This window comes from Echinops telfairi, unplaced genomic scaffold (genome assembly GCF_000313985.2).
Source record: "Echinops telfairi isolate 266 unplaced genomic scaffold, ASM31398v2 ScPeMD7_655;HRSCAF=1070, whole genome shotgun sequence".
Taxonomy (NCBI): Eukaryota; Metazoa; Chordata; class Mammalia; order Afrosoricida; family Tenrecidae; genus Echinops; species Echinops telfairi.
In genome coordinates, this window is record NW_022104553.1 from 18,736,320 (window position 1) to 18,748,050 (window position 11,731).

The 11,731-nt window shown below is 43.2% G+C and overlaps 1 protein-coding gene across 1 annotated transcript; it reads right to left on the minus strand.

Moving 5' to 3' along the window:
• Positions 1-1,356: 1,356 nt before the first annotated feature.
• LOC115870342 (zinc finger protein 160-like) lies at positions 1,357-11,516 on the minus strand. The gene is made up of 5 exons (XM_045292555.1): positions 11,244-11,516; positions 10,209-10,273; positions 8,630-8,756; positions 7,404-7,499; positions 1,357-4,354 (listed from the first exon to the last, which is right to left on the minus strand). Exons 2-5 carry the CDS (start codon positions 10,221-10,223, stop codon positions 2,586-2,588), a joined length of 2,007 nt encoding a protein of 668 aa, XP_045148490.1. The 5' UTR covers positions 10,224-10,273; positions 11,244-11,516; the 3' UTR covers positions 1,357-2,585.
• Between the last annotated feature and the right edge of the window lie 215 nt (positions 11,517-11,731).

Consider the following 11,731-nt stretch of genomic DNA (forward strand, 5'->3'; position numbering starts at 1 on the left):
GCGACATAGATACTTGTGTATGAATGTGCTGCTTTGTTTTGTGTTGTGCTGTTTTGAGAATGCTATGCTGTTGGTATTCGGCATAGTAACATAGAATGTAATCAGGTTGTTTACAGTTTACCCAGGATATATCAATCAACCTGGAAAAAGAACTCTAACGGTCTGGTGGGGGAGGAAGGGGCTAAAGATAACTCTTCAGGGGGGGAATTTTATCAAACTACTGATCTAAAGTTCAAAGACGCAAGGCAAAAGGTCACATAAAGGAATTCATTTCACCCCATGGCTTAAAGGGGCATTGGTAGTATTTTGGCATTCCGAACCAAACCTGGAACCTTTCTACGAAAGAAATTGCCCCTGACACAATGCTTTCAAACTGTTGCAAGTGACTTTAAAGGAATGGTTTTTATTGGTGGGATGATTTGGAGAATTACAGTGAGATTGGTCGCACAACATGGAGACTGTAATGGCTATCATTGAATTGTACATGTAGAAATTATTGAGATGGCATATTCTTTCTTAAGTATAATTTTGCCACAATCAAATTTTACATACATTTGATCATAGGAAATACAGTGGTAAAACATTTGCCATTTCAACAACTTTCTCATGTACAATTCTGTGGCATTAAGTTTATCAGGTGCTTAGCCACCATCTTTAAATAAATAAAATCAAACCTATTACCATCAAGTCAATTCCTACCTTGCCATCCCTGTAGGACGAGTAGAACTGCCCCCCATAGAGTTTCAAAGGCTTTAGTGCATAGGGAGGTTGATAACCACATCTACCACAGAAAGTTGGTAGGCTTGACCTCTGGGCCATCAATTAACAGCATAGCCTTTAACCACTGTGCCACCAAGGCTCCTCAATTACTCATCATTGGGCCCATATTTCTCTATGGCTGCATCCATTCCCCTTGCTCACCAAGACCTAGGGAAGTGGTGGGGAGCTATAGCCTGCACGTGTAGTGTGTTAGGACAGTTGGACTAGAGAAACAAATCTAGTGACACTCATATATGTTTAAGAGAAAGCTTTAAAATCAAAAAGCAATCCTACATCAAGAGAACATCCAAGCCCAGTCCGTGCCAAGTCCTTTCATCTAATACTAGTCCTTAAGTCCCTCTTCAAACTCATGCAGCCACAAGCAATGATACAGAATCCTGGTATATATTCCCAGAATTGTATACTGTATTTTACCATAGAAAGTAACTGCTATCTATGCCATTCAACCTTGAGAGCCTAATTGTGCATTAGTGTGTTGTGATGACATTCTGAGATGTATACTGATTCAAGAAATATATTCCATTTGAGGTTATGAAAAATATTACATTTTATTAGAAATGACTCTTAACGACACATTCTAAATAAAACATTACCAAAACGCATTCCCAGATGTTAAATGGTAATCCTGGGCATAATTCTGGCCTTTTGATTAAATTCTTCTGATTAAAGTTTCTCTTCACTTTCTGAGAAAACACATTTCTTTACTATTGTCTATGACATCTATTGTCATTCAAGAGAGCTCACCATCATTCCCTTCATTATGTTCTTAATAACCACCCTTCCGCTCTCACCAAATCTGTTTCTGCATGTCCTAATCTGCCGGCAGAGAGCCCCTTCCCTGTGATCCACAGGAACTACTAAACGTGTTCTTGAATACCTTAATACCGATGGCATATCAAAGCCTGTGTTTTCCACCCAGTCCTATATTCACAGGACTTTTCTCCATAGTTTATCTTAAAATACAGTGTCCTTGTTTTCCCCAGGGAATATAAAAGTAAGTGAACTCCATCCAATGAGTAATTAATACCATTGAACTATACATGTGGGGATTGTTTTTTTTTAACCTTTTTTTTGTGGAGATTGTTTTGTAACTGTTTGGTCACTCATATAGTGACAACCAAAAGCACATTTAAATATTTCATCTCACTGATCTGTTCTCACAGAGAATCATGGTGACACATGAAAAGTCAGTGTGCAGGTATATCAGATTTCAAACCCCAAGTTGAAACTCACAGAAATGTCATCCTTTCCAAAAACCACGATTGAGTTCCTACCATGTGTTTCCTTCTTTGAGATATATTTGAGTTTTCATAGATTTAGAAATGCAATTATTCTGTAAAATATAACATCTGATGTTGATTAATCTGTGAGCCTTAGAAACTAAGCTAACCTCTTACGGACTGATAGTCCATCGTGAGAACTGGTTAAATGACTCACAACATTGATCATGTGTAAGGTTTGTATCCTTCAAGAATTGAATGTCTGAAGTCAATTCACTATTTAAAGGCCTTGGCACACGCCCTTTATAAAGCTTCACTCTAATATGAATTTCCTCATAACCTCCAAAGGGTGAATAATAAAATAAAATGCCTTCGGACAGTCACTGTATTTGTAAGGTTTCTCTACAGCATGAATTCACACTGCCAGAACTTTGGATAAAAGTCCTGCCACACCTTATTTTCATTAAGTTTCTCTCCAGGATGTATGATCTGATACACTCAGTATAAAAGTAGAGTTAACCTGCTGTGGATTCTCTGACATTCTCAAGTTTTGATCTCTGGGAGAGAAAAATGTCTTGGCAGACATTACATGTGGGCTTTTTGCCCAAGGTGTATATTCTGGTGTCTGGTGAGTTGTAAACTCCGGTTAAATGACTTGCCACAGGCATTACATTTGAAAGGTTTCTCTCCGGTATGGATTCGCTCATGAGACCAAAGTTGAGAGCCTGTAAAAAAAGTCTGCCCACATTCATTACATCTGTAGGGTTTCTCTCCAGTATGGATTCTGAGATGATTTGCAAGCTGTGATTTCTGAATAAAGCCTTTGCCACACACGTGACATTTGTATGGCTTCTCTCCGGTATGGATTCTCTGATGTGTATTCAGAGTCGAGCCAAGGTTAAAGGCTTTGCCACACTCGTTACATTTGTATGGTTTCTCTCCAGTATGGATTATCTCATGATACCAAAGTTGATAGTGTGTAAAAAATGTCTGGCCACACTCATGACACTTGTATGGTTTCTCTCCGGTATGGATTCTCTGATGTTGAACAAGGCTGGAACTATGAATAAAATCTTTACCACAATCAGTGCATTTATAAGGTTTCTCTCCGGTATGAACTCTCTGATGTCGCACAAGTTTTGATTTTTGGATAAATGCCTTGCCACACACACTACATTTGTGTGGTTTCTCTCCAGTATGGACCCTCAGATGTCTAGTAAGGTGCTGGCCACAGGTAAAGGCTTTGCCGCATTCATTACATCTGTAAGGTTTCTCACCAGTATGAATCCTCTGATGCTTGACAAAGCTTGATCTATAAATAAAAGCCTTACCACAGTCGTTACATTTGTAAGGCTTTTCTCCGGTATGAATTCTCTGATGAATCACAAGATGTGAATTTTGATTAAAGACCTTCCCACATACGTGACATTTGTAAGGTTTCTCCCCAGTGTGGATTCTCTGGTGTGTAGTGAGGTTTGGGCCACGGTTAAAGGCTTTGCCACATTCATTACATTTATACGGTTTCTCCCCAGTGTGAAGCCTCTCGTGGTCCCAGAGCTGTGACCGTCGGATAAAAGCCTGGCCACACTCATTACATTTGAAAGGTTTCTCTCCGGTATGAATTCTCTGATGATCCACAAGGCTTGAGTTATGGATAAAAGCCTTACCGCATTCACTACATTTGTACGGTTTCTCGGCAGTGTGGGTTCTTAGATGAAACGCAATGTTGGAATTCTGTGTAAAGACCTTCCCACATACATTACATTCATAAGGTTTATCTCCAGTATGAATTCTCTGATGGTTAACAAGTGTTGCTTTTTGGCTAAAAGTCTTCCCACATTCATTACAATGATACGGTTTTTCTCTAATGTGTGTTTTTTGGTGTTGTGTAACCAATGAAGGATGCATAAAAACCTCCCCATATTTATTATGAATATTGGCTTTCACACTGGGAGAAGCTGTTTGAAGTGGTAAAACTGAAGACCTGGTGCAGAGAGACTGCTCGGCTTGATTGGAATCACACATTTTGCCTTCAGTTGGACAACTCTCTATTTCATCCAGATGTAACTGAGACTTTAATCCAATCGTACTTTCAAAACGTTTTGTATAGTTGTTTCCTACAGGTGTTGGATCATGTTGACCGTCCCTACAAGTGAAATTCTTGTTACGGGTCATAGCTATTCCTCTGTACTTTCTCTCGGTGTCTTCCCACTGCCTCTCAAATTCCCGTATGTTTTTCCCGACTTTCCTCAAGTCATCATCTTCAATGCCAGGAATCACTGTTTCATGAAACTCTCCTTTATTAATGGTCTCTTTTGCAGATAATACTTTCATTGTACACATAGGTGAGACATCTAAAAGAAATAAAGAAACATAGGTTTCTTATTAACTGCAGTTTGAAAATAAATGTTGTATATACCAAAAGTAATACTTACACTGACTCGAGTTATGAGACCCATCAACCATTGTCTTCAAATGTTTAAATTCCTCAAGAAACAATTACTACATTCAAACACCTTATAGCCAAACGACACCAAAGTACACACCAACTGGCGGTGGCCATAAGATTTTCTCACACTTGATGAGAAACAAACATGCCATTGTAGAGATTTGCTGCATAACTTCCCATAAACAAATGCTAGAGCACAACACTATATAATGAAATGGGAAATCATCTAAAATACGTTTAACAAATGAATACATGGCAATTCTAAATTACAAAATTTTTAACAGGAAAAAAAAAAGACATTTCTCTTGTGCACTTTGAAACACAAAATGAAAGTAAGACTGGTTCTTTCCGACAAGAAACAGACACTTCAGGCGGTTCCAGTGCGAACTCTCCCTGAGAAGGGCCTGCTACATTAGGACAAGTCACACTGACTACAGTACCCTACAAATACTACAAATAGGTCCCATCAGGAGCATTTACACAGGATTGGGTTTTACTTGTTCAGTGGAAGATGCATGTGCTCACAGTACTTTAACAAAGCCAAAGCCAAAGCTTCTAAGTCCGTTTGGAAATCCCTCCCACCCCCACCCTATCCCCAGTGATATTTATTCAGACTGAGGAACACACTTTTATCCCTGGAGTATTGTTTTTTGTATATAACATGCTCCTAAAAATAACACGCACATGGCAGACAACACAGTGCACACAGAAAACTAGAATGGGGGGGGCTGTTGTGGGGTGGTATAAAACGTATCGTTTGCTGAGAATTAGAATGGGCAATGAAAATATTGGTTGACTAAAATGGGGGAGATAAAAGTATGAAGGGCTGAATTACCGCTGTGTGGTTTATATTAACTGAACCAAAGAAATTTATCTTTATCCTTAGTTCCTGAAAAAATAACCTTTAAAATCTTGCAATTTCCCCATGATTGATTTGTCTTTGGAAGTATTTTTAGACCTGAGAGTTTATATTAATGAGGTACCTCTTTGGTTTGGGGAGACCAGGCTACAAAGACCCACCACTTGATATTTACCAGTCTCTTGGAGTGGGCGCCCTGGTAGTATCGTGGCTACATTTTGGGCTGCGATGCTCCCGGGAGAACAACTGGGCTTTGTGCTCCCGACTTGGAAACCCACAAAGGAGTTGCTATGAGTCAGCACGAGTCAGTTTTTTTTGGAGTGGGAAGGAGCCCCTGGTGATGTAATGATTATTTGTTGGGCTACGATCCACACAGTCAGCAGTTCGAAACCACCAGCAGCTCCATGGGAAAAAGACTGGGTTTTCTACTTCTGTAAAGAATTAAGTCTCAGAAACCCACGGGGGTCTCACTGTAAGTCAGTACTGATGCGATGGCAGTGAGTTTGGTTTGGTTTGCTTGGCGTGGGGGACAAAATCAAATCAAATCATGTCTAAAGAACGACGCTTCAATAAAGGTTCTGAAGGATGATTAGAACAAAATTCCAGGTGGCTAGTGTCTGTTGTTAGAACCGAACTAATGTGGGACTGAAGTGAGACCGATTGATTCGCATGGTTGCCGTCATAGAAGTGGATCTGATGTCCTGGCACTGCTGCTCTCAAAGGTTCTCTGGGAGCCCAGTCATTAAAGCACTTGGCTGCTTGCTCACACGGAGGGTAGGTCAAATCTGCTAACCACTGGAGAGAAAAAGGATGTAGCACTGGGCTTGTCTAAAGCTTCACCAGTTGCCTACTCTGTCCTATACAGTTACTCTAAGTTATAATTGGTTGGACAAAAATGGATTTTTCCTCAAAATCAAAACACCAAAAAGGTTATAAGGACTAGAAAATACAAGTTATACTCTAGACTTTGCACCTTTGTCTGTGCTAGGTGAAAAGGTGAGTGATAAATGGGGGTATGGAGAAGAAATGTCTCTTTGGGAGTACACAAGAAATGAACTTTCATTCTCTCATAGACTGCTCTCATTGAAGAGAATTCCTCAAACAGTACTTAACCGCATCCTCTCTTTCTTACAGAGGCTTCCTTTCATGTAACATTAAAGGTACACTAACCAAGGGAATCCCAACAAGAAACATGAAACATTAAGTCGAAGGTAAACAATTTGAAACAGAAAAGTCATTCAGGTCATGCACAGACCTATGTATACACACCACCTGTCGCTCATTCTTAGTAGTACTGTCATTAACATTATAACAGAAAACAAACCAACATTAAAACAAGATATGTTTTCAAGAGTTAAAACATACAATTTAGCCCAATAAAATGATTAACCCAAAACAATACAACTTAGGCTATCTGAGATAAAACAATTGGTCTCTACACACCTGGAACAAAGAAGAAGGAAGGCAAAGACTCAAGAAGAGTATCGTCTTACAGGACTAAGAACCTACACAAACCATGGCCTCGTCTACTCAGAAACCAGAAGACCCAGACGTGTCCAGTTACCACGACCAACCGTTCCAGCTAGAGACACAATTGATGGTCAAAAACAGAATGGAACGAAATTGCAGAGCAAAACTGTAATTTTTATTAAACAAAAAAACTGACTTATGGGACCAGAAGAGACTAAAGGAAATATTGAGACTTTCGAAAGAACAGACTGGCTTATAAAATAAATAATATAATCCATGAGTCTCATATTCCTTTAAAAATATATATTAAATAAAAGGTCAAGATTTGCTCTGGAAAGCACACAGAAGGTCAAAGAAGATCACAAACTGGGATTAATGAGACAAGCAGACCATAAAGATGGAGAAGATGACACAATGTGGAAAATGCAACCAACGCCAACAAATGACAGGTATATAAACTGTTTAATAGGAACCTAATTTGCTGTGCAAAATTCAGTAGGGAGCTAATCAGCAATGTAAATTTTCACAGAGAAAGTCTTTATTTTTCAAAATAAAAAACCTTATAAAAGGATAGGTCTTTTTACAAGCTCTTATCTTAGTCACAATTTGACAGAGTCCTACTTACCTGGGTATTTTGCTCTTTTCTTCCTCGACTCTACAGTCCACGTATCTGTCCCAGGCTCCAGAATGGAGATAATATTCAACTCAGATACAGAGATTCCTGTTAAAAAAAACAAACACACGGTGTGCTTTAGCTTTTGCTGAATAACATCTGAGCCATCTGTTCAACTGAAAAGAAATGTTACAGATGGGTCTAGAAAAATATTTCACATCTTCATCTACTGACTGCTTCGTACAGAATGCTTAGGGAATATTTTAAACATACCACTCCTCACTTATCAACCTTTGGTTAGGTTCCAAAGACCAGGTCACTATGCTCAGTCAGCGGTAAGTGATTTTCGGCATCAGTGACCTCCAAGGTTGGCCACTGCCCACAGTTACCCTTGAACCTCTAGGATTGCACTCAGCCTGGTGGACCCCTGTCCCCATCACGGTGGAGCCTGCATGGGCTGGGGCTTGAGGTAGTCAGAAGTTGCCTGTCACCCACTGCCTCCTGTCCACCATCTGCCCTGGGTGGAGACCTGCTCATCTCTGTCATCCCAGCCTGAGCACCGGACAGTCCTGTCCCTTTTCCTACCTTCCCATCTCCTCCCACCAACCTTCCCGACACCTTCAAGCCCTTGCCTGGCCTCCCTCACCTGGTCACACTGTCACGCTGAATCCTTCATTTCATAGCTGAGCTAAGACATTGCAGAGAAACAGGAAAAGGCATCCTGCAGCTGGTTGACCACCATCCCTCACACAGCCTGGTCACTGCCATGGTCTGTGGTCTATCATGCAGAATGGCTGACAGGCAGCGAGGCTACAGGAGACCCAGACCATCAAAGGTACTGCCTCCAGTTCTCCAGTTTGGGGTGAGTTTTGTTTTGTTTTTTTCAATGTTATCATAAATGGGAAATGTCCACTAACGAGATTATCAATAAGGAGTAAATACATGCAAACAGCCAGCTCTCACTAAATCAAATCCAGGGTAAAAATGAGAAAACGGGTTATTTTAAAGTATGCATTAGGTTTTTTCTCTTGACTCAAATTCTCCAAGCACCTTCGAGCTAGGCTGAAGCAGGAGAAAGATCATCTGAAGGAAAAGGTGGGTGGGGTCAAGTGCAGGTGCCATGATAAGCTTTTCATCTCTGCCTGAAGGACAAGGATCTGAATCTGCAGCAAGGAGGGGAGGAGCCTCCAGGAGGCTGCCAGGAAAGGTCTCAACTACTAGAAGGCAGTGATGCTCACCCAGGGAGACCAGGTTGCTGTAGTTCTCCAGCATCACGTCCTTGTACAGAGTCCTCTGAGCAGGGTCCAGGCAGTCCCACTCCTCCTGAGAGAACTCGATGGCCACATCCCTGAAGGTCACCAGTCCCTGTCATGAAAACATATCACACCCACACCATCAGGAGAGTTCTTTTCACACAACATGGGAAGAGGAGGTGTGGGAATAAACTTGGCTGATGTCGGTGTTGACAGGGCTACCTAAGAGAATTAAGAACAAATCATGTGCCTCTTTGTTTTACTATAGTACTCCATAGGAAAAAATGAAATCCACTCAATCAATGCTGATTTCATTTCCATTGGGAATAAAAGAAATATCCAGATGCTGGGCTACAACGACTAGAAGGGTCACCAATAGAGAAGGGAGCTAGATATTGAGTTCTGCACAGCTGACAGTCAGTTCCTCAGAAGTGCCACGCTGTGAAATCAACTCCATGGCAAAGCGAGCGTAGATTGCAAAAAGGTGAATAAGGAACAATAATGAATCGGATTGTCGTCCCCCCCAACAAAATGCTTTGCAAAACCTAACCCCTATTCCTGGGTCATTCCACTTGGGGATGGGTTTTCTTTGTTATGACAATGAGTGTCATTTTAGGGTCTGGCTTCAATCAAATGGAGAGTAAGAAAAAAGACTGAATAAGCGAGCACAAGGTGCCAAGACCATGAAGATTGCCCCACAGCTGACAGAGACAACCGAGGAAGAATGTCCTCACCAAGAGCCAGTGCCCTGAGCTCAGACTGCTGGCAGCCCTGGGCCACTGATGGTGGCTCTTCCCGCTCATGAAGCTAAAGGCCAGATGCCTCGCCAGCCCTTTTTTACAGGAACCAGGCAGTCAGATATTGATCACTCATTAGCTTCGAAGGGTTACAAAATCGGTCAGAGCAGGTGTCACCGGATTAGTCTCCTTATCCTGAATTTTCTAGAGGCTCGTGTATATTCGTGGGACATGTAAATATGTACTTTTTTTCAAGGTGGTCCACAGAGATAAGGCATAGGTCTCCAAATTTACTTGGCCTACCGCCCCTTTACAGATACCACGCTCCATACCCCCGCCCTCCACCTCAGCAATTAAAAATAGCCCATAATCCATAATGAAGTATGTAGGGATCTGCTTCTGCAGCCTCCTCATGCATCTCCCACCCCCACCCTGATCAATCCAGTGGTGGGCGGGGTGTTCGAGGGATGGCAGTAATACCCACTTAGGAAAACGCTGTGAAAGGGTATCCAGATGTGGCCCGTATACCCTCCTTCCCTGCTGCCGACCCTCACTGCCCCCGTGGGGACCATTCCTGGCCTCCCACACAGGCCTGATGTGAAGCCTTTCCCAGGACACTCCTAAATCCCAAATGGAGCCTGGTATTAAGTCCCATGTCCCTGAGACAGGCTGACAATGACTCTGTGCCGAGGTGAGAGGAGACGAGGTAAGGCTCTGGAGCAGTGGTAGCCCATGCATCTGTCAAGCAGGACAGGTCAGGGTCAGAGGAGAGGAGGTAGCGTTTCCAGAAAGAGAGTGCAGAGCCACCACCGAGGGCAGGCAGGTACCTGGGACAGAGCCATTCCAGATGCTTCTTCCTTCCTCGAGCAAGGTCTGTCTGAAGAAGTCGATCCTGAGGGGTGAATATATGCTGTTAATGCTCCAATCAGCATGCCCAACTGCTTGTACGACAGCCACCCACACTGTAGGCACACACAACAAGGAAAGGCGGTCCTGGCTACCCACTGCCCAGGAGGAACTCGGGGACAATGACCTCCTACATGGGACACCAACAGGTGAGTTTCTTGCCCTCCCCTTCTAGTGAAGCCTCAACGCCCACTGCAGCAAGACATCTGGGCCGGGTTGACCTCTCCTTCAGGCCCCACACCAGGCCTGACACCTTAGCCCATACACAGCAAAGGCCCCTCAGCTCCTCTTGGAAAGAGGTTAGTGTCTGTCTGTCTGTCTGTCTGTCTGTCTCTCTCTCTCTCTCTCCTGAGCTGGCTTGCAGACCAAACTCACCTGGGGCAGTTCAACATTATGGAGCTGGGCTCTACCCCCAGGGTTGTTTGGATGGAGACACTAGGGAAGTGGCTGCAAAGGCCTCCGGGGTGGAAGCAGGCCTGAGGTGGCTCAGAAGAGAGGAGCCCCCACTCTCCCGGGGGCCTGCTGTGTCCTCAATCAAGACAGCAAAAGGGGGCAAGAGCAGAGAGATGCGTGCAGAACAGACATATGGGCCAGGTGAGGGTGTGACCAGAATGTTAGATGGGATTTGGGGAAGGGTCCCCAGAGAACAAAGAGGTAAGAAACCAAGGGTGTTTGTCAGGTGTATGTGAGGGGCCAGCTCTGTGAAAGCCATGGGGGAGTAGGGTCCCTCCCTCAGGAAAGGCAACCAGGCCTCAGTGACTTGCAGCAGATGGAGTACGAAGCCCAGAAGATGAAGTCAAATAGGCCCTAGAGAGACAGAGCTTTCCCACACACACACACACACGCATCTCCAAGGAATTACAGAAGCCTTGTCTTCCTTCACCCACTGATTGATTTATGTAATAATTCAAAATATTAGTAGATAATCTAACATCTTGCATAGTACAAAAGCTTACCAGGATGTTCACCTGAGCCCCAGGAAGCTCAGGGCTGCACTTCACAGCACCACGGACACCATCGGGGAAGTTCTGGAGGTCAGCCTTGCATGTTTTAAGGCGGAGGTACCTCTGAGAGGCCCCAGCAGAGATGCCATGGAGCCAGGTGGACACATGAGTCGGGGTTTTAGCACAGGGATCTGGCTGGAGAGGTAAAATTGGAAGATGGTGAGGCGTTTAAAAGGTGTGACTGGAACTGGCAAGGGTAAAGCCTTGTTATAGACAGAGCAGCATGGAGATTTGAAGACTGCCATTCAGAGACCATGTCGTTCAGGAGAAGCCAGAGGAGGAACCTGAGGCGTTATCGAGAATAGAAGTGAATACACACACGTACCCTGAAACCAAGAAAAAGATTTTAGAAGGGAAAAAAGACATGATCAGCACTGCCCCACGCTATTGGGTGAATGAGGGTTCTGCTACAGAAATAAGCTCTGAGCAGTCTCATCCTA